Source organism: Humulus lupulus, chromosome 4 (assembly GCF_963169125.1).
Source record: "Humulus lupulus chromosome 4, drHumLupu1.1, whole genome shotgun sequence".
NCBI classification, from domain to species: Eukaryota; Viridiplantae; Streptophyta; class Magnoliopsida; order Rosales; family Cannabaceae; genus Humulus; species Humulus lupulus.
Genome location: NC_084796.1, coordinates 28,599,802 through 28,624,594, shown reverse-complemented (window position 1 = coordinate 28,624,594; position 24,793 = coordinate 28,599,802). Strand labels below are relative to the sequence as shown.

The following is a 24,793-nucleotide window of genomic DNA, read 5'->3' as shown; positions in this document are numbered from 1 at the left end:
TTATCTTTAGTGGTGAGTGTACATGCCCATCTTGTCTTAGGGAACCCTTAACCTTGGCACGCTCTGATACCAAGATGTAACGCCCTGGTTAGCCAAGACCGTTACACTATGTATTTTAAATAGTGCTTAACTCGCTAAACGAGTCAATAGGCCATAAACGTGCATCTAAATGTGATTAATGGTCCATGGTTAAAAATTTCGGTTAAAATGAATGGATATTTCATTACAACATTAAACTGCACATGGGATCCCATAATAAACGCTTACAAAGTTTTTTACAGTTCAAAAATGGTCATTACAACTTAAAATCTACAACCCACCGACCTAAGCGACGAAAATAGGGTTTAACCCTAGTTCCTTTGAGAAACCTTGGCTGTGGTGGTGAAGCAGCCGCATATGTATACATCGTCACATAAGCTCTCCAACTCATGGCTGGTCTAGCAAGAAAACTTAAACATGCTCATAAATAGTGATTAACACATTTTCAAATCATAATAAAAATGCCTAGCAGTAATAACCCTACTCATGCATGCATACCATTCACATTAATGACTACACTGTCATATGGGACCAAATTCCCTAAATAAATGATTAAATGAATCATATCAGGGCCCGTTGCCCAAGTTGCATGATTAATAAATCATACCGGGGCTCATCACCCTAAGATCTAGGACTTATAAGTCATCCTGGGGCCCATTGTCCTATCCTCTGTATAACCAGCCTTGGAGCTAGTCCAACGTACCTAGCGTTTTAGTTTTCTAAGACCATTTGGTCAGACAAGTGTATGATGCGCTCCTGATTAGATCTAATCATATCGACCAGTGCTTTGCATGCTATTGCCACCCTTGAATCATAAGTGAATGCTTTTCGACCAGCGCTTAGCGCTATTTCCGTCCTTGACAAATAAGTCAATGCTTTTCTCAAGTGTATAATGCTAACAGACATTTATCATATAGCAAGTATCCATATACAGAGCATTCAACATGCTTAATCAATAATCACATGCATAATCATAATCATGCACATTTTCAGGGGCCATCGCCCAATCAAAACTATATTCAACATTCGGGCCAAGCCCTAATCAATCATGTACATCACGTAATGGGTGCAATTTTCTTACCTCAGGTCAAAGTGTAATGTAAAATAAGAAAGAACCTTGGGAACGATCCTAATACCGAGCCCCTAGCGATAACCTAGTCACAACAAATTATACAATTCCATAAATAATGAGTAAATAAAGGCTTCTGGACCGAGTCCTAGCCTCCGGGACGTCAAATCCTACTAAATCGGGTAGTAGGATCGACCCCGAACCCTAAGGTTTGAGTTCCCGCACTCAAAACCTCCTTAAGGCCAAACATCCTCTTAAGCGCTGCGACCCCAAGCCTCTGAGCCACAGCCTGCCCAAGACAGAGGCCCTGCCTCTTTTCTGCCTGAGCCTTACGCTGCAACGCGCCTACCAGGCGCCGTGGCCCAAATTTCCCAACAGCCAGGTGCTTCTTCCTCGTTAAGCTTGAGCCGCAGTGCCCAAGAACAGGGTCGCGACCCGACCTAGAACACAACCAATTCCTCCATTTTTCTCATATCAAAACCCTCCATAAACCTATCCAAACATATCCAAATCCCAAAAACAAAGTTCCCAATCATTTCAATGGCTCAAAACCATCAAAACCAATGTTTCAAACAACTCAAAAAATCATCAAAACATAGAATCCAATCAAAGCTGAAAAACTCAAAAACTCAAAACTTAAAGCTTGGATTACCTCTGATTGAGTCATTTTCCAATTAAATCCTCCGGCTATCAATCTTCTAATCTCCCCTATAATCAATACGACTCTAACCTTGCTTGAATCGAAGTCCTAAAACTCGAGTTTCCTTTGAAAATGCAACGAACGGTAGAAAGGAGAGCGGGAGAAAGAGAGAGAGAGAGAGAGAGAGAGAGAGAGAGAGAGGGAAAGAGAAAGTGTTTTGAACGTATATCTGTTTCTGTCAGGTTACTTCGAGCTCAAGTAACCTTAAGTAAAACCCAAGGCTTGGGGTCCCAAAAATGCCCTGAGGGTAAAATAGTCAAAATTTCCAGAATTCCCTCCTGATCTCACTAACTCCAAATATATCCTCAAATATTCATTCCCATTACCCAATATCCCAGTAATGTACTAAATACCCAAAATACCCCTTGACTCACCCCGAGTCAAGTATTAATCCCGTTGTGACTTTCCACTAGCTTGCTCCCTAGGATCGCCTCATGCCGAGTAACCCAAATATATCCACATAATAATGTGGTCTCACACATTAATCACATATATGCCAAATATACCCATAACGTGCCAAATTATTAAAATTCCCCTTCTGATAAGAAACGGACCCACATGCATATTTAATACACCTAAACATGCATATCATGTTATATAATAATATGACTCACATAATCATGCATAATATCACATAATTATACATTAACCAATTATTGTCATCCTGACCCCTAAGCAAGGCACTAAGCCATATTAGAGAATTTGGGACGTTACACTTTTGGACCATTAGATTGCTATATGCCCAGCTGAGTTGATTATCTCAGAAAAGGAAAACACAAACTCTCTCCTTTCTCTTGTTTCCATCTATTTCTCTCCATTGTGTGAGTGTTCATTGAATCATTGAAGGAACATCTTGAATTTCAAAGCTTGGAAGCAAGTTTTGTGGGAATTTAAGTTGTTTTGGGGGAGTCTAGAAGCTGTCAAGCTAAGTGAATAGTGGGGGATTCGAGTTCTCTGAGCTAAATCCAATCCCTAAAGTCTTTAAGTTTTTTTATTTTGAGTGCCTTGAAGAATTTTGGGGTTTTGGTTGAGTGTTAGAGGTTGTTTAGTATGTATCTATGTTGCTGAGACCATTTCTGTGGTCAATCTTGGTTAAAATGGTGTTTTGAGGTGGATTTGGGAGAGTTACGAATTCTAAGAATCATTTTTTTGGGGTTCACAGGATAGCGTCGCGGCGCTGTTCTCGCATGAACACAGGCGAGGCTGGGGGTACCTCGAACCGCCTTGGCGCCGCGGCGCAAGAGCAGGGGAAATTTGGGCGCGCTCTTTGCCTAGACAGGTGCTGTGGCCCTTAGTGGGGGGCGTCGCGGCTCATATTGGGAAAGTCAAAAATGAGGTTTTGGGTGCAGGAACCTAAGCCTAAGGGCTCGGGAATGGTTCTACTATCCGGTTTAGTAGAATTCAAGGTTTCAGAGGCTAGGACTTGGTCTAGAAGCCTTTATTGGTTCATTCCTTGATAGTTATTCCTTATTATGGTTGTGACTAGGGTGTACTGTTGGGCTCGATAGGAAATGATCTCACTCAAGGTCATTATATTCGTGTGCTTAGGACTTGAGGTAAGAAAAGTGCACCTGGTCTGAGATTAGGGCTCGAGCCCCAGTTATTGAACATGGCTATAACCATGTATGATATGTTTGATTAAACATGAATTAGTGCACTGTGTATATTTGTATTGATTGATGAATGCTTGTTTGTTATATATGTTCGATTAGCTCAACTTATAAGTCGTGGACGACATTAGCGTGCGGAACGCATGCCCTAATGGCTGAGCCACTATAGATGCTCGATTTATAAGTTGTGGATGACATTAGCGTGCAAAACGCAGGCCGTAATGTCTGGACCAATTTAAAAGCTCAGCTTATCAACCGTATATGAAATTAGCGTGCGGAACGTAGGCTGTAATTGTTGGGCCAATATAGAAGCTTGACATATAAGTCATGGTCGACAATAGCGTGCGGAACGCAGACCGTTATGGCTGGGCTAATCCAGAAGGGTGATATACGCTTGCACGACTCTATAGCCGCTTGGAACATAGAGTGTAGTTCACGGTTGACCGACTCTATAGTCGTTTCCAAATGGAATAATGTGACGGATGCCTGGGTGGCTCTGTGACTGCTTAAATGGATTAAATGTGTGCATGAGTATTGGTTATAACTACTAAGAATGCTATTTATGATCTGTAGTTTGTTGAATAACTGTTTATGAGCATGTTTTTGTTTTCTTGTTGAGCCTTGACTCACGGGTGCTATGTGGTGCAGGTAAGGGTAAAGAAAAGTTGGACCAACCATGAGTTGGAGAGCTTTAGGGGCGGAGTGTACATATGCGGCTTGCTCGGCCTCCACGACCGAGATTACTTGTTGGAACTAGGGTTGAACCAAAATTTTGAAAACCTAATCCTTGAGTTAGTTTAATTACACATTTTAACTCTAAATGACTTGTTTAACGAGTTAAACACTATTTCAAACACACAATGTAACGATCATGGATTAGTAGGACGTTACACTTTCTCTAGTATGAAAGAGAATTGATATTGAACAAGCACTTTCTTCATTAATTTATTGGAGAAAACTTTTGTTCTTTGAGAGCTAGAGAGAGAGAGAGAGTTAAAAAAGTGTGACCAATTCTTTGCCACTCTAAAGAACCCATTTTATAGTGTAGGTGTCGTCATTAAGTCTAACCAATAGGGTTAGAGCTTTTAAACACATCAATTTGGAACCAAAAAAATGTAACTTATAACCTGAGACAGGCGACATGTCAACTGTCCTTTGTCTCGAATTGGTTCTTAGCTATGTGGCAACATGTCGTCGCCTGGGTTCCTACATGTTGCCTCCCCACTGCCTAAGGTGCCCAAAATCACCCTTAATTACCTCCAAATGATTCTAAACTTTCTAGGATAAGCTTATATACCTCATTATAGTCAATTATTAATGCCTACAACAAAAACTTGTATTTTCGCTTCAACATAAGTGAAAAACCATTAAGTGTTTTACACCACATTGTGTAAGAAACTTAACCATTATATTTAACCAATCTCAACCATATATGACCCAACATCCTATAGAAGTCTTATTGGTAAACTTATTTATTTAACGATTACTTGACCTGACATATCTTTCGTCGTTAATCGTTTAAGCCAGTACTTGTCCTTGCCAAGAATGCCTCATTAAAGGCGGTTCAACAAATACTTCTATACTTAAAAGGTGTACCAAGCCAAGGCTTATTTTTTCACTCCAACAATAAGCCTCATTTACAAGCCTTTGCTGAAACCAACTTCCCAACTAAGGACTTGCAACTTAAAAAAATTTCTGATGCTGATTGTGTACTACAACAATTTTCACTTTTAATGACTCTCTATGATGACTTACAGCAATTTGTAAGACATTAAAAGTAATCAGGGATATTTAAAGTCTAAGTGTGCAAGTCATCAAAAGTTATTGTTTATGACTAAGTGTGTAAGTCATTAAAAGTAGTGGGAGACGTTATTTATAATTAATTAAAAAATCGAAATAAAATTATTAAATATATATAAGTCTGACAATTTTAGGCTTCTAACGTCTCCCCAGGGAGGACGTGTACACTTCCAACGTCTCCCATGGGAAGACATGCACACTTCCAACGTCTCCCCTGGGAAGACGTGCCACATCAGACGTCTTCCCAGGGGAGACGTTGGAAGTGTGCACGTCTTCCCAGGGGAGACGTTGGAGGCTTCCCTTTTATATAACCTATTCCCTCTTCTTCTTCCCCGAGCACACGAACCAGAGGCGGAAAGAGGCGATTTCCAGGCGATTTTGGGCGATTTTGGCTTCTGTTTTTGGTTGATTTTCATCAACAAAAATTACTTTTAGGTATGTTTTTAAGATTTAATTACTGTATAATAGTCAGAATAATGTTTTTTATTTATTTTCTTTAAATATAGTGGGTTAATGATGGGATTTTAGGTATTTGTGTATAGTGCTGTTTTGGGTAATTTTAGGATATTAGAAATATTTATTTAAAGTTTGAAAATAATTTTAGTGAAAATTTGACATTAAGAATTGTGATATTAATATTATACCACATTATTTACTATTTTTTAATTTTTTTTACTATTTAATCCGAAAATTGTAGATTTTTTAATTAATTTTTTAGGTTGATTAAGTATTAATATATATATCTAAAATAAGGAAAATAATTTAATTTTAATTTACATACTAAATTGCATGTATAGATATAAGTAATTCAAATATTTATGTTTATGATTTTTTTAATTTATATTATTATTTAATTAAAAAATTATATATATTTGTATAAATATATTTTAAATATTTTATTATCATTGAAGTAGGTTGATTATATATATTATGTTTTTTTTATTTATTTAGTAATATTTTATTTATTAATCAATTTAATTTTGTAGGTTGTGGTTTTAACTAGAGAGATTTTTGCCTCAAAATTTCTATTTCAATAACACATTTGAGGTTTTTAAGTTACTAAAATTGCAAGAATAAATTATTGTTAATCCAATTATTTAGTGATATTTGTTTAGTAATTTCTTATTTATTAATTAATTCAATTTTGTTGGTTGTGAATTTAATAGCAAAGTGCATTGCAAAGTGAAGTAAATTTTCTAGCTAGGACTATTAATTGCAAGAGGTACGTACATTATCTTATCTCTCGTTTTAGTATTATTAAATTTTTGTTAGAGGAGTTTGAATATCTTAAATATTCATCCACAGTGAAGTAGGTTCTGAGATTAAAATTGTGTGTTGCGGTGATAACAGAAGGTTGAGAACTGTGTGTTTTAGTGAAGTAGGTTCTGGAAAATTTGTTTGTGTGCTGTGGAGCTATAAGAAAGAAACTTATTGTGTGCTGTTTGAATTGTTTGACTTGTTGTTAACAGATGGTTAGATCAATATTATAGGGGAAATGCTGTCCGATTTTGTCTAGAATTATGTATTCTATTATTATATTTGAATTGCGTTGTGCTTATTTTATTGGATTTGATAAGATTGACTGATGGCTAGGTTACTAATATAGAAGAAATGCTACCCAATTTTTCATACGCTCGGCCATATGCTTATGTAGTTTTTATTGTTTAATTTTTCATAGACATAGGAGAAGATATGGATAGAAAATGGATGTGAGCGAATAGGTTATCCGTGGAATATAAAAACGGGGTCGATTTATTCTTAAGATTTTGTTCGGAGAATGTGAAAGACCTAAAATTTACTCGTTGCCCATGTATTAAGTGTGGAAATGTAAGGAAAATGGATCTTAGTAAGATCAAACAACACTTATTTTTCAATGGAATCGACAAAAGTTACACGGTTTGGTATATGCATGGGGAGAGAATGCATATCGCGCCAACTCCACCAAGTAGACCCAATGAAGTAAGGAGGAATATAGTAGAGGAGAATTGTGATGCATTAGATGATATGATTGATGACGCACATTCTGGATCTGGAGTAGACCCAGATAAGTTTGAGACACTACTTAGTGATGCTGAGAAACCGATTTACCCCGGTTGTAAAAAATTTACAAAGTTATCCGCACTCCTTAGGTTGTACAATTTGAAAGCTAAACACGGTTGGAGTGATAAAGGGTTGACTGATCTACTTTTTTTTTTTGAATGATTTGTTGCCGGAGTGTAATGAAATGCCAACTTCATTTTATGAAGCAAAGAAAACATTATGCTCATTGGGCATGCAATATGAAAAAATTCATGCATGTCCTAATGATTGCATGTTATATCGGAATGACTTTGCAGATGCAAAAACGTGTCCTACTTGTGGTGAGTCACGATGGCAAAAGAAAAGAAATGGTGAGGATGTCAAGGAAGGAGTACCCGCCAAGGTCTTGTGGTACCTTCCTCCTATTCCTCGTTTCATCCGGTTGTTTAGAAATGTTGAACATGCTAAAAATTTATCGTGGCATGCTAATGAGAGAATAAATGATGGTAAATTAAGGCATCCAGCTGACACCCTAGCTTGGAAGAGGGTTTATTTGAAGTGGCCTTGTTTTGGAAATGAATCTCATAATATTCGTCTAGGTCTTTCGACTGACGGGATTAATCCACACACTTCTCTTAGTAGTAAGTATAGTTGTTGGCCTATTATGCTTGTCATTTACAATCTACCCCCATGGTTGTGCTTGAAGAGAAAATTTACCTTGTTGACATTTTTGATATCGGGACCTAAACAACCAGGCAATGACATCGACGTATATTTGTCGCCTCTTATCGATGATTTGAAAACTTTGTGGGATGAAGGGGTTAAGGTTTATGATGCATACAGGCAAGAAGAATTTAATCTTAGAACTGTATTGTTGTGGACTATCAATGACTTTCCTGCTTATGGAAATTTATCCGGGTTTAGTGTGAAAGGATATAAGGCTTGTCCCGTTTGTGAAGAAAAAACATGTTCTGAATACTTAAAACACTCCCGAAAAGTATGTTATATGGGTCATAGGAAGTTCTTGATTAGTACGCATAAATATCGAACTTGGAAAAAGGCATTCAACGACAAACAAGAGTTTGAGGAGGCTCTTCAACCTTTAAATGGGAGTGAAGTACTTGAGAAGATGTCTAAAATCATGTTTAAGTTAGGTAAGCCTAAAGTTCGTACACCTACAAAGCGGAAGGGTCGTGGGAAGGCTAAGGTTGTGGAAGAGCCCAAAAGTTGTTATAAAAAGAAATCTATTTTTTTCGAGCTTGAATATTGGCAATTCTTACTTGTACGCCATAATTTAGATGTTATGCACATAGAGAAAAATGTATGTGATAGTTTGATTGGAACTTTGTTGAATATTCCTGGGAAAACTAAGGACGGAATTAAGGCTAGACAAGACTTGGCTACAATGGGTATACGTGAAGGATTAACTTCGAAAATAGATAAGAGACGAACATACTTGCCTCCTGCTGCTTACACCCTCACTAAAGATGAAAGGAAGGAAGTTTGTTCCTGTCTATTTAATGTAAAAGTTCCAGATGGCTATTCATCAAATATAAGGTCATTGGTAGACATGAAAAGTTGTACTCTGAGTGGTATGAAATCTCATGATTGTCATATTCTAATGCAACACTTGCTACCAGTGGCAATTCGTTCTGTCTTACCTCAAAAAGTTCGAGAGATTATCACAAGGTTATGTTTATTTTTCAAGTCATTGTGTTGTAAGGTGATTGATCCTATTAAGTTACCCAAGTTACATGATGAAATTGCTGAGGTCTTGTGTGAGCTAGAGAAATACTTCCCACCTTCTCTTTTTGATATAATGATTCATCTTACAGTTCACTTGGTTAGAGAATTGAGATTTTGTGGTCCCGTTTATTTATGATGGATGTATCCATTTGAACGATATATGAAGATTCTTAAGGGGTATGTGAGAAATAGAAGTCGCCCAGAAGGGTGCATTGTGGAATGTTATATTGTTGAAGAGGCAGTTGAATTTTGTTCCGAATACATGGCTGGTGTACAGAGGATTGGGGTAAATGAAGTTAATAATGCTGAGATTCAGAGTCGTCGGGGTAGTGTTGTTTGTGCAGTGAGTCAGGATGAACTAGATGAAGCACATCGTCTAGTACTGCAAAATATTAATGAAATCCAGCCTTATATCAAGTAAGTTTATCTTCATAGATATAATGCATATGCAATGTAAATATGTGATAACTTTCAAAATTAGTTCACTAACAGCATATGTAATTTTGAAGGGAATATTTTAACTGGATCAAGACAAAATTTCCATCAAAGTCAAGGAACTCCAAATGGTTACAAGACGAACATTATCGTACATTTAATAGTTGGATAGAAAATAAGGTATATTATGTTGATTTTTTTATTTTATTTTTATTATATAGTAATGTATGTTGTTTGACTAGTTTTATTTTTAATAGGTTGTCAATGAATTGAAAAACACATCAAATAATGTGTCAGACATTGTTAAGTGGATCTCTCGAGGCCCTTCTCATAGAGTCATCAAGTTTTCATCATATGTAATCGATGGTACACAATTCAATACTAGGGAGTGTGATACCAATAGAACCACACAAAATAGTGGTGTTAGTCTTGTCGCTAGAACTATGCAAATATCCAGTACGAAAGACAAAAATCTTGTTCAAAGTGATATGACTTTCTATGGAGTAATTAAAGAAATTTTGGAGTTAGATTATATCACAACTCGAATACCTGTTTTCTTTTGTGATTGGGTGAAGAGTGACAGTGGCATAATATATGAAGATTTTGGTTTCACATTAGTAAACCTAAATCGACTAGGGCACAAATCTGACAGATTTATAATGGCTGCACAAGCAAAACAAGTGTTTTATGTGAATGATCCTTCAGACAACCAATGGTCAATTGTGCTTACAACGCCAACAAAAGAATGGAATACCAAAGATGGTGATTTACATGATATACCTATTGAAGAAGAATCAATCATATTCACTTCACCAATATGTAATGATGAAATTGATGATGATGATGGTGTTTGTTTACGTGATAATGGTGAAGGTTTATGGATTGATAACCTGATGTGAGGCATAATATAATTATGTTTGCCATTATTGCAAAAATGATTTTGGTTTGTTTATGATATGTTTTTGTTTGTCATTTTTTTTCTATATATATATAACTTATCATATTGATTTTTATGTTTCAGATGTCAGATCCTTTTGGTGATAGTGATGAGGAGGAAAATCCTCAACAAAATCCTGACACTGAGCCAGAGATTACAGATGATAAAAATGTGCGAGGACGCACATGGATGAATAAATTGATTAAGAATAGAAGTCAAGGAAATCTTATACCTGTAAAGTTCAATGAGTATGGTCAAGTAATAGGTACCGCAAGAAGTAATCGATCTTCAGCGTTGGGTTCTATGGTGAGGACTATTGTGCCCATCACCTGTAACTCCTGGAACGAAGTTCTAGTGGAGAACAAAACTCATATATGGGATTTAATGAATGTATGATTTAATTACTTCTATTTTACTTAAAGATTTTAAAATATGTGATTTAATATGATTATTATTTCAAACTTGCAGAAAACTTTTCAGTTGGAATATAGCTCCAAAAAGCAGACAATGAAAGACGCAGCAAAGATGTTCAAACAATGGAAGACTGACACGACAAGGAAGCACATCTTTAATGCTTTAGAGAAAAGACCAGATGAGTTTCCCCCTAGGAAACCATTTGGATTTGAGGAGATCATTACAGATGAGCAATGGTTAGAATTTGTCAACTCAAGATTAATACCAGAGTGGAAAGATAAGAGGTTACAAATGCAAGAATATCGAAGAATGAACAAATACAACCACAACCTATCTAGAGGAGGTTACGTGCGTGTGGAAGAGATGCTTCAACAACAGACTGGGCAACAATTATCTGATATTGATAGAGCTGATTTATGGACGATGGGTCGACCGAAGAATAAAGAATGAGAACTTATTGGAGAGGCAGCTGAGGTTCAAAAAAACATTGTAAGTTTTTATACATATATATATTGAACTTATATAATCTATTTATTTTAATATAACTAACTTAAATATATTACTTTTATTTTACAGGCTCATTATCGAAAACTCATTGAGGAGGGTTAATGGGAACCCCAAGGCCCTGATGATGTGTTGGCGAGGGCATTGGGCACCCCCGAGCCACGAGGGCATGTTCGGGCTAAAGGTTACGGTGTGTCCCCCGCATTGTTTTGGGATACTCCAAAACCTACCAAAATGAAAGAGAAATCGAAAGACACGGTTTCGGCTAGCGCAATGAGAAATGAGTTTGAGGAAAGACTTCGTCAACAAGAAGAACGACATCTTCAACAAGAAGCGCGTCTAGAAGAATGTTTTTGTAAACAAGAGGAAATGTTGAGATCTTTCATGGCCCAACAGAGTGGTTCAGGATCTAATATTGGAGTTCCACCAATAGTTCCAACCCCACCGGGACCATCTTACTATGTGCCCGACCCACAAGCACCATCTTACTATGTGCCCGACCCTCCAAGGCCATCTTGCTATGTTCCTGACCCACCAGCACCATCTTACTATCAGCCTGAACTACCAGTACCATTTGTGACTGAGGTAATTTCAATTTGATAGTTGAAAATGACTATGTATGTACATGCATACACACATATATACATAATGCTACTTATTATAATGTGCAGGTACCTAGTTGTCAGTTAGCCATTGGTTCGCTATCCAATATTGTTGCATCAGGCAAGCTCATTGACAAAGAGTTGGGTAACAACTACCAAGTGGTGATTACTGACGCTATTAAGCTGGCGACACCTCTTCCTTATGCAAAACCTGATCAACATATGTACATAGTCATTCAGGCTATTGGGCATCCTATATCATGGCCTAAGGAATTGGTCATCGTATCTGATGATATACATGAATAGGTGATGTATCATGTTTATATAATCATATTTGTTATTATATATTTCAATTTGTTTGTAAATTTTCTAATTATTAATATTATTTTACAGACTTGTTCTAGAAGTAATAACATATCAGAATGACCAATTGCTCCTTCAACACAACGACCCCGAGAAAGAATACAACGTTTGAGTGATCCTCTGACACAAGACACCAATCCTTTGGAACAGATATACAATATTATATCTCGTTGGAATGACGATGACTGTGTCAATCCAGGCATAGATGAGGATGTATTCGGTCAGGATATTTCAAGTCTTTACATATGCAAAGAGGATATACTTCAATTTATTCGAATGGAAAAGATTGGACAAGGAGTTTTCGTTTGCTACATGAGGTATCTCACAATTTTTTTACTTAACCTTTCTTATTTGATTTATTTTAACAAAAAATTTCCTAAATTATATTTTTGACTACTACTCTTTTTTTAATAGGTTGTTATACAATTTTTTGGTAGAACAAGGGCGCCAAAATAAGTTTTTATTTGTCAATCCTAATGTTGTAGCCACTAAAGGAAGTTCATTTGAAGAGCGTGTTCAAGGTCTGTTCAAGCGCTATCGTCAATTAAGATCAAGTGAGCAACTTATGATTGTCCCCTGGAACCATGGGTAAGTTCAAAAATTTGTTACTGCCAGATACTTAGTCCTTATAACATTTGCGTTGGAGACTTATACCAAGTATTGTTTTTCTTGTGCAGTGATCATTGGATGTTGATTATATTGGCCCAATATGCATATTACGTTTGTTGTTGTGATCCGGTGAACTCAGAACTGGAAAACCGTGAAGAAATTGTGGCAGTAATAGTCAATGCTTTCAACCTTTTTCTGACCAGTCTACCAAAACCTCCCGAGATTCCAAATAATATAGAAATTGTGCAACCGAAAGTAAGTAACTACGACTTTAATTATATTTGAATTTTACTGATATTTTTTTATATTAATTGCTTGATATTTTATTTAAATATTAGTGTCCGCACCAACCAGACAATGTGGCATGTGGATATTATGTGATGAGAATGTTCAAGGATTACATTGAACATTCACGACCTGGACGTTACTTGAAGAAAGAGGTATGTATATAAATTTATACAAAGTTAACAATTTATTTATTATTAAAGTATATATAATCAAATAATTGATTAACTAATATATTTTACTTTGTATTTTTTGTAGCTAAACACTATGCCATATATACAAGCACAGATTAATGAAATGCGACAACACTGGGCGAACCATATGCTACCGATAATTCAAAGTCATCGTCCCACATATTAGGTTTTTGTCATTTACTTTTACTTTTTCTTTCTTACTATATGTTTAGCTAGCTAGTGTAATATTTGTTAATTTTGTATGTTAAACAACAAATATTACAATTTTGTATATTTAGCTAGCAAAAACATATTAGATATACACATTTCGGTTTTATTAATGAAAATTCAAAATTTAAATTTGTATATAATTTAGATTTTTTAATTAATATATTTAATTCTATTTAAAAAATAATAATATATTTAATTCTATTAATTAATATACTGAAAATAATTATTTAATTTTTTTTTTAAAAAATACAAAAACCTATGACGTCTCCCAATGGGAGACGTTATAGGGCCACTTTAGATGGCCCCTGCAACAACGTCTCCCCTAGGGGGAGACATCAAATGTCTACAATGTCTCCCCCAAATAGTCATTAAATGCCTATTTTGTTGTAGTGGTGGTACTTGATACAAGGAGGTCTGCTATTGGCTATTGTGTTTTTTTAGGTGCTTCCCTAATCTCATGAAAATCCAAAAAGTAAACCATTGTTTCAAGTTTTTCTGTTGAAGTTGAATATGCAAATGCAACTTGTGAGATTTTTTTGCTGCTTGCTCTCTTGATGGACTTTGGCATTCAACATACCAAACCATCCCTTCTATTCTGCGACAACAGTGCAACCATTCACAAATCCGAAGCCAGTTTTTTATGAACGTACCATTTACATTGACTGCCATATAGTTTGTGACAAAGTTCAAAAAGGTTGCCTCAAACTAATACATATTTCTTCATAGCTAAATCTTTGCTGACATCCTCACCAAGCCATAATTTAGCTAAGTTGTTAACTGTTAGTTTGGGTTGTTACTATTTTGACCTTGTATAGATATGGACTGAGAGAGATCATTGACAAGAGAATGAGGGAAAGAATCTATCGGCATTCTACACCATATTACAAAAAAGTGCGTCAATTTCTAACAAAATTAGGTAAAAGTGTAAAAAAAAAATAGGTAGTTCATAAATTTTTTTTTTTTTTTTTAAAGAATTTTTTTTTTTAAGTGTTGTTTACTAATACTTAAAAAAAATAGTTTTTTGTTTAATTAATTAAAAAAATTGAAAATTAAAGTTTGGTAACTTTATTTTTATTTATTATTCTTAAAAATTTTAATTAAAATTCTTTTTTCTTCTTTTTGTTAAACAAAAAATAAAAATAAAAATTATCAAACGCATTTATTAATTTTTTTTGTTTTTAAAAACAAAAAAACAAAAATAATTACTAAACATATTTTTATTTTTGAAAAATAAAATTATATTTCTATCACTGAGTTTAAAAAATTCAAAATAAAAAATTTTATCAAAAATTTTACCAAACAGACCTTAGTTATTGATTCACTACAACAAAATAGAGGTTTTATGACTTTAATTGGGAGACATTGGAAGTCTACAATGTCTCCCACTTAGTGAGACGTTGTTGATAGGGTCATTGTAGGTATATATCTCACGTCTCACTTCCCACGTCTCCCACTGGGAGAGGTGGAAAGTCAAACGTTGACTTTCCACCTCTCCCATTGGGAGAGGTGAGTCACTTCCCACGTCTCCCAATGGGAGACATTGAAAGTCTCCCACATTTAAAAAAAATAAATTAAATAAATTTATAATTAATATTATTTTAATTTGATTTAATAATTAATTAAATTGAGATAATATTAATTTAAATTGAAATAATATTAATTTAAATTGAAATTATTTTAATTTAAATTGAAATTATTTTAATAATTAATTAAATTGAAATAATATTAATTTAAATTGAAATTATTTTAATCTAAATTTAAATTAATTTAATTGAAATAATATTAATTTAAATTGAAAGAAAAAAATATATTTGTTAGATATATACAAGAAATACAATATTTGTTAGAAATATTCAAAATGAACAAATATTGCATTGTGTATGAAGAAAGAGTTAAAAAATTAAAAAAAAAACCTATCAACGAGGTCGGTAACTTTGGATTATCGGCAACATATATGTCGCCCATTCTTGTCGCAACTCATCAATTTGTGCCTCTGTATATGATGTGCTTGTTAGCTGCAAGAAATATAAAGTAAAATATATTAATTAATTATTTGATTACATTTATAGTTTCAAAAATAATTTGTAAATTTTAATTAATAATACCGTTCTCAAGTAATGCCCGGGACTCGCATGTTCAATCAAGTAATGCCCGTTCTCAACTAATCGTTTATTATCCTAAATAATATCGGGCAGCATTTCCCCTATAATAGTGACCTAACCATCTGCTTGTGAATAACAAAACAAACAATTCAAACAACATACAATAAGTTTCTTCCTTATAGAATGCCTACATAAAATTAATTGTTTATTATCATAGATAAAATCGGGCAGCATTTCCCCTATAATAGTGACATAACCATCTACATGTGAATAGCAAAACAAACAATTCAAACAACATACAATAAGTTTCTTCCTTATAGCTCCGCAGCACACAGTCAAATTTCTCAGAACCTACTTCACTAATACACACAAGTTCTCAACCTTCCGTTATCACCGCAGCACACAATTTTAATCTCAGAACCTACTTCACTATGGATGAAGATTTAAGATATTCAAACTCTTCTAACATTTGTTTAATAATATTAAAAGTAGAAGTAAGAGAATATATATTTACCTCTTGCAATTAATAATTCAAAAGCTAGCAAAATTACTTCAAGTAGTAATCGAATTCGCTATTAAATCCACAAACCAATTTAAATAAATTAATAAATAATAAATAAAATATCACTAAATATCTAGCAATATATAACTTATTATTATAATTTTAGAAACTTAATTACCTCAAATGTGTGATTGATAGATATAGAAGTTTTGATGCAAAGTACTCTCTAAAATCTCACCACCAAAATCACAACCTACGATATTAAATTAATTAATATGTTAAACATTACTAAACAAATATCACTAAATTCCTAATAAGTAATTGATTGGTATACAAATAAAAAAAAACTCCAATGAGCCACTAATTATAACCTAAACAAAAAATCAATAAAAAATTTCATAACCTAAAATCTCAATAATCAACAAAAACATAAATTTTTTTATATATTTATATTTTTAAAATTATTTAATAAATTTATTTTAACATAATAACTATATATATATATAACAAAATAGTTAGAATTTTAAAAAAAAAAAGGTTTAAATATACATACAAAAATATATCTAAATTTCGAAATAAATAATGATAAAAATTAAAAAAAATCATGAACATATATATTATAATGAAATATATACAATGTGATAGGTTAAATTAAAAAAAACTATGAAATCTTAAATCTATAAAAAACCTCCATGGAAAAACAAATAAATCTAACAATGTATAGAAAAAAATGCATAAAAATGTAAAACTAACACAAAATCATGTATATTACTCATCCTAATGCTAAACCTATGATTTTTTATCAAAATAATTAACTAAAATTCATAAAAATTAAAAAAAACTAACCTTGAAAACCCTAAAATCGCAACCCCTTTCGTGCTCTCTGTTTGGTGTGCTCTCTCTGTTTGGTGTTATGAGGAAGAAGAAGACCCAAAATTCATTAAATGGCCAGGGGGACATCCAACGTCTCCCACTGGGAGACGTGGGACACGTGCCACGTGTCCCACGTCTCCCAGTGGGAGACGTTGGATGTACCCCTCTATACATTTAATGTCTCCCAGTGGGAGACGTGCCACGTGTCCCACGTCTCCCAGTGGGAGATGTTGGATGTACCCCTCTATATATTCAATGTCTTCCAGTGGGAGACGTGCCACGTGTCCCACGTCTCCCAGTGGGAGACATTAGATGTCCCCCTGGCCACTTCTCAATCTATTTCCAACGTTTTCCACCATTTTAATGTATATTGTAGGGAATCATTGTATATCAAATTTGTTGTAGTGATTTATTCTCACAATGGAGCCACCTCCCAATTAAAACTCTTCAAAATACCAAAACGATTCACCGCCTACGAAGTCAACTCACACATATTATTACTTGAATAATGATATTTGCACATGTGCACCAAAACATGAAACAGTAAAACTTTTAGAGGCATTTTAAGCAACTTTGTTGCTCTGGTATTAATGATTTTGGACTATGCTAAATAAAAAGGAGAATAATTCAACAAATAAATTAATCATAATCAAAGCTAACAGAGGCTAGAAAGATAACAACATTCACATTCCCTCACATTTATTTTAAAAGATGCTTTTATTACATATACAAGGTTACAACTTACAACTCAAACTATTACTTAATTTAAAACAAACTCAGAAAACATAAATAAAATTAACTTGGAAAAGAAAAACCGAGACAGAAAGGTCAAATATAAGCATCTAGTGGGCTCCTTTATGTTTTTGTCCCCTCCTGGGCTCGCCCACCACTTTCTTGGGCCTTACTCTGTATCGCTTGCCCAGCCTCCTTCGTTTTCTGGCCCACATACCCCGCCGACTCCTGCACGCGCCGTCTAGCATACTCCGCCGCCTCCGGCAGCGGCCCTGAAGAAGGCATCATCCTAATCCGGCGAAGGTAATTGGCAAGCCAAGACAGTGACGAGAGGCCCGTGATACCGAAGGCACCGGATGTCAAGAATCCAGTTACCGCGGCGGCAATGACGAAGGCTGCGGGGACTAAAACCGGGCTGAAGATGACGAACACCGGCGTTGAGATGGCTACGCCGAGGAGAGTTCCGGCTAATGTGAGTCCGGCTAGGAGCAGGAGGATTCCGCCGAGGGGGACGAGGGTGACGACGGTGAGAATTTGCTGAGCTGAGGGACCACCTTCGGGGAGGATGCTTTTCGTGGCATCGCTTTGGGGTTGTTGCTGCTGTTGGCCGTATTGTGTTCTCTGGTAGTCCGCCATTGACGAAGCTAGAGAAAGGAGAGAGAGTGGCTGGTGTTGTGGCGGTGGAGATGAAAGAATGCAATGAGGTTAAAGTAGAGGATGGTGTGGACAGGTGGCACGTGGTCGAGACACCTGTACTTTCAGACGTCTACGTGGACTGCATGCGAAGATTTGTTTCTGAAATAATACTGGTATTTTTAAGAATTAATATTATTAATTTTTAGTGTAAATTTTTTTTGCACGTACTATTATTGTTTTTATTATTTTATAGAATTCGCATGGCTGGCTACAAATATATGATTTTGTTATAAATATTATATACAAGGATGTTAATTATTAAATTACTCAAACTAAAACATTAGTATTAATTATATTCAGAATACTTATCAGATTTTTTGAAAACATATTCTCTATTCAAATAAAACACAAGATTTCACTTTTTTTTTTTTTTTGCATTACTTTTTATTTATCTCTTTCTCTGCTTTTATATTTTAGTTTATTCTCAATAGTTTCATAATATGTTATCAGCACGAGTCTCTAACCAAGGTAAAAATTATTTACTAAAATTCTTAAATTGTTTCGAAGTCACGATACACTATATATATATCCTCCTCTGACCGAAATAATTTTAAGCAATTATTTTAATTATAAATATGTCTATTAAATTTTTTATGTAGGAATAATAATATGTATATGTCAATGTTAAGTTTATTTTAATATTTATTATTATTATTATTATTTCCTTAATAATTATGCTTATATGATTTAGTACACATTATTATTATTTCTTTCATAATTATGTTTATTATTATTCTTTTAATAATTATGATTTATTTGTACAATTACTAGTCATGTTGTCACCTTATTACACGTTAACTTATTAGAATTTTATTATCTTATTAAAATTATTTGTGTTAATATATATGTAAACTTATATATATGTTATATTTTAAATTAATGTTAATATTACTTATACTTTTTTAGTTCACTTATTTTTCTTTCATGCTATTAGAAATTTAATTTTATTAGTCAATAAAAAATTATTTGGTACATCACACTTATCACTTTATTTCTTAATAGTGTTTGCAATGTAATTTCTCAAATGGTTATTTTTCTAATACTTTGAATATTATTCTATGATAGTTTTCTCCATGGTAAATCTCACAAAACTCGACTTTGTGCCACTTGATATTTCTGGAAGAAATTACGTATCATGGATTCTTGATGCTGAAATTCACTTGGATGCTAAGGGTCTAGGAGGCACCATCAAAGATAAAAACGAAGCATCAAGTCAAAATAAGGCCAAGGCTATGATTTTTCTTCGCCGCCATCTCCATGAAGGGTTAAAATCTGAATATCTGACGATAAGAGATCCTCTTATTCTCCAGCAAAATTGGAAAGAAAGATATGACCACCAAAAAACTGTCATACTGCCAAATGTTCAATATGAATGGTTGCACCAGAGGTTGCAAGATTTTAAATCAATAAGTGAGTATAACTCTGCAATATTTAAAATTACTTCTAAATTAAAATTGTTCAGAGAAAAGATTACTCGAAATGATATGTTAGAAAAACATATTCTACTTTTCTTGTCTCAAATGTGCTCCTGCAGCAGCAATATAGAGGATGGGGTTTTAAAAGTACTCATAATTGATTTCGTGTCTTCTAGTAGCATAAAAAAATAATTAACTTTTGATGAAAAATCATGTACTATCTCGCTCAACTGGGTCTGCCCCATTCCCTGAAGTGAATGCTATAACATCCGACAATAGTGGTCATGGTTGTGGTCGTGGTCATGACCATAATCAAAGCCATAGTCATAGTCGTGGATGTGGACACAAACATAGTAAGGGTCGAAGTAATATTTGGCAACGTGGTGGTTATAATAACAACTCCTCTACTTCGCTGAAAACCACAAGCAATGAACATAAGGGAAAGAGTCCACAAAATAAGAATCAACAAACTTCTGAAAACTTATGTTTTAGGTGCGGTATGAAAGGACATTGGTCACGTACTTGTCGTACGTCCAAACATCTTGTTGGTCTTTATCATGCATCTTTGAAGGAGAATGAGAAAAATATAGAAGCAAACTTTTCCTATCAAGATGATGACCTCCTCAATGAATCATTGGATTTTACAAACTTGGATGTTGCTTATTTTTTTGTTTATGATCCCATCAATGGCAATATGAATATTTTTACTGGTGATGAGAAAGTCCATAATTAGAGTTATTTTATTTGGTCATGTTTGACATATTTGTTCGTTATTTATTTTGTTTTTAAGTACTTCAGTTTGGTATGTTAATTTTATGGACTTATGTTTAAGTATTTCTATTTAGAACTTATTATGTATTTTTTTTTTTGTTAATAAAGAAATGGACATTTCTCATCCCTTACTTGATTCTAAGAATGATGGTGAATATATATGTTTAGCGGACAACACAACAACTCATATAATACTTAGAAGCAATAAATATTTTTAAATGTTAACAAGAATGGAGGAAAATGTTAATACAATATCAGGCACTGCAAATTTAATTGAAGGTTCTGGAAGAGCCATTATATTAATGCCTGGATTAAATTTTTTTATCATAGATGATGCTTTATTATCTGCCAAATCAAAAAGAAATCTATTGAGTTTTAAAGATATACGTCATAGTGGATATCATATTGAGACAATAGATGAAAATAATATTGAGTATCTATGTATTACATCTATTGCTTCAGGAAAAAATTGTAACTTAGAAAAACTACCTGCTTTTTCCTCAGGTTTATACGTTACACGAATAGGTGCAATAGAGGCACATGTTACAGAGAACCAGAAGTTCACAGATCTAAAATAATATTTCCTTGTTTGGCATGATTGGTTAGGTCATCCCAGTTCAATCATGATGCGTAGAATTATAGAGAACTCACATGGTCATCCATTGAAGAACTAGAAGATTCTCTTATCAAATGAGTTCTCATGTGTTGCTTGTTCTCAAGAAAAATTAATTATTAAGCCAACACCAGTAAAAATTGGGATTGAATCTCCTAGATTTCTTGAATGAATTCAGGGTGACCTATTTGGGCCTATTAGCCCACCATGTGGACCATTTAGATATTTTATGGTATTATTAGATGCATCAATCAGATGGTCACATGTTTGTTTATTATATACTCGTAATGTGCCATTTGCAAGATTGCTTCCCCAAATAATTCGATTACGAGCACAATTTACAGACTATGTAATAAATACTATTCATCTAGATAATGGTGGTGAATTGACTACAAGCTTTTGGTGATTATTGTATGTCAACAGGGATACAAGTTGAACATCCTGTTGCTCATGTACATAAATAAAATGGCTTAGCATAATCATTAATTAAACGCCTCTAGTTAATTGCTAGACCACTACTTATGAGAACAAAACTCCCCAGTTCAGCTTGGGGACATGCCATTTTACATGCAGCAGCACTTGTGCACATTAGGCCAACATCATATGTAACGCCCTGCTTCCTTAGAGCCATTACTAAGTGAGTTTAAAAACGTGCTTTCATCTCGCTAATAGAGGTTTTAGGTCAAACAGTGTAATTAAGATATAAGCAGAGGAAAAACTTAGAAATAGTAATTTCCATAGAAAATCATAAAAGGTTTACACTTGGGATCCCAAAATACAGTTTAGAAATGCTTACAACATATTAACTAAACCAAGTCGACTAGACGACAAAATCAGAGTTTATCTACAAGCATCTCCCAAAAATCCTCTGGCCGTGGCAGCCAGGTTGGCCAAACATGTACACGCCGCCCCACGCCTGCTATACCCATGGTTGGTTCATCTTCTCTTTACCCTTACCTGCACCACAGAGCATCTGTGAGCCGAAGCCTAGCAAGAGAACCCACACACAAATAACATATGCAACACATATATGACGCTTATAAATAGGCCACCAATTGGCTAAACACATACGACCTAGTCGTCCCAGGCGTTTACCAAGCCCTGGGTTCGCGGACCACGCCGTGAGGATATCCCAGGTATCCTTCTAGGGACTCGCCCTGGCAACTCGCACTCCACGTGCTGAACGCTGCTCCCGGCCCCTTGCCATTCTCGGGCTTGCACTCAATGTGCCCAGTGCCGTTCCCGGCCCTTCGCCGTTCTCGGTCCACACCGTTACCGGCTCAAGTCGACCATTCACATCATAATATACATAGCATAACAAGCAAGTATAGAATTCTAGCATAATCAGATAAAGGGCTACACTCCGCAGTTCTAACATATTGGGCTCAACCCTGCATATCAAACCATTCAAACGCACTGGGCTCAGCCCTGCATATCAATTCATGCAAACACATTGGGTTCAGCCCTGCATATCAATCCATTCAAACACACTGGGCTCAGCCCTGCACACAAGCTCCATGGGAACAAGGGTTCTCTTACTTGAGTTCCGAGCTTTCTGAGCACCGATGCCTCGAGCACAGTCCTCCAACGTGAGCCTCGCCGAAACACTAGTCACAACACATTAACAATGTCTAGTCATCAAGTTCTAATCCAATGAATAACTTCGAGCCACAACCCTATCCTCTGGGACCTTGAATTCTATCAACCCGGGTGATAAAATCCACCACGAGCCTTAACCACTGAATTCCCAAGCCTAAACACCCTTAAAAGTGCAAATTGGCACTAAGGGCCGCGGCCCCACCCTCAAGAGCCGCGGCTAGCCTCAAAATAGAGGCTAGCACCACACTAACCCCCACACGGGCCGCGACTCTCACCATCGAACCCATATTTTCCACCATTTTTCCACACCTTTCCTCGAGCTAATTCACCCCAAAACTCACCTATCAAACCCAGATACTCAACACATACATACCAGCTCAATATCAACACTAAAATCCCATCAAAATCTGCTCCAAAACCCAACTAAAATACTCAAGAACATATCAAACTCAACTAGCATGCATATTCTAGGAAACCAGTAACAATTCTCAACATAATCCCAACAATTAAAGCTTACCTTGCTGAATTCAATCCTTGTAGTTGATCCTTAAGCCTTAAGCTTCAAGCTCCTAGAATATCACAGCTGAATTGCCCTAGACCTTCAAGTTGATTCCCTTAGTTTTCCTTGTGTTTATCTTAGAGAGTGAATGAGGAAGGAAGAGATAAAACTATCCTTAGCTGAAAGAAGAGAGAGTAAGTAGGTTTCTATAGCTTCTAAATATTTCCCCTTTTTGTTTTATTTGACTTAAGTCTAAAGGGTTACCTCAAGGCTCGGGGTACCAAAACGTCTCCGAGGGCAAAATGGTAAATTTTCCTGTTGATGCTCAAAATATCATGCATGTAAAAAATCCAAAGCACGCGCTTGGACCCCCATGCGCCAACGCCTTTGTTAGATCCTATGCCCACCACTCTCTCGCGAGGCCGCTAGGCACGCCCATGCGCGAGGCCATCGGGTGCTTGCGTTCACGCGAGGCCCTCGAGCCTTCTACCTCTCGCGAGGGTGTCAGCGGCGCCCATGCGCGAGGCCACGCGAGGCCCTTGCGTGCGCGCCCTCGTGAGGCCTATTAAGCGCGCCCCTGCGCGAAGCCTTGCTAGGCCGACGGAGGCTGGCACCCACGCGAGGCCCTCGAGCCTTCTACCTCTCGCGAGGCCGTCAGCGGCGCCCATGCGCAAGGTCACACGAGGCCCTTGCGCACGCGCCCCCGTGAGGCCTGTTAGGCGCGCCCCTGCGCGAAGCCATGCTAGGGCAACAGAGGCTGGCACCCACGCGAGGCCCTCAGGCCTTCTTCCTCTCGCGAGGCCGTCAGCGGTGCCCATGCGAGAGGCCACACGAGGCCCTTGCGCGTGCGCCCCCGTGAGGCCCTTCGGGCCATCATCTTCTTAAGAGGCCTCGTGAAGGAGGCTTGCGAGGGAGACATCTCGCCTCCCACACTTAGACATCCGGCGAGGCCACGTGCCTATCACCTATGTCCGTGGGTGGCCTCGGGGTGCTTCAGGCATTTCGCACCAAGGACCCGAGAGCACCACCTCACGCCACAACCCCTGCATGGACCAAGTGTCCCATTCCCTATGCCTTGAGACCCCAATGCTTAGAGGCTCCGGTACGAGTTGAATGGAACATACTTGTACGATCTAGTACTGGGTACGGCCTTTAAGACCCTGTATGTCGAGTAGGGACACCCGTACCAATGGAGTAGTGGGAATGCTGAGATAAGGGTTATGGCCTGTACGTCTATGGCCAGGAGTCAAAGTCTACACCACTACCACCTGCGCCACTATGTCTGTCATCACTCCTCTGACATGGGTACGGACAAGTAGTGGAGACATCCTCCTGACAACTGCCCTTGTACTGGATGCAAGACCACAACCTCTGAAACCACTCTCCTGACAGAGTACTTACGTACCACTTGGTCTCCTGGACCACCATGTACCCAAGGCCATTAGAGCCTACTAT

General features: G+C 36.2%; 1 protein-coding gene and 1 long non-coding RNA gene across 2 annotated transcripts; both read right to left on the bottom strand.

Moving 5' to 3' along the window:
• Window positions 1-15,320: 15,320 nt before the first annotated feature.
• Window positions 15,321-17,119, bottom strand: LOC133828894 (uncharacterized). The gene is made up of 3 exons (XR_009891365.1): window positions 16,987-17,119; window positions 16,319-16,393; window positions 15,321-15,760 (listed from the first exon to the last, which is right to left on the bottom strand). It is a non-coding gene; the product is annotated as an uncharacterized LOC133828894 (long non-coding RNA).
• Window positions 17,120-17,685: 566 nt separating this feature from the next.
• Window positions 17,686-18,513, bottom strand: LOC133828893 (oleosin H2-like). The gene has a single exon (XM_062258953.1). The coding sequence runs from the start codon at window positions 18,379-18,381 to the stop codon at window positions 17,869-17,871; it is 513 nt and encodes a 170-aa protein (XP_062114937.1). The 5' UTR covers window positions 18,382-18,513; the 3' UTR covers window positions 17,686-17,868.
• Between the last annotated feature and the right edge of the window lie 6,280 nt (window positions 18,514-24,793).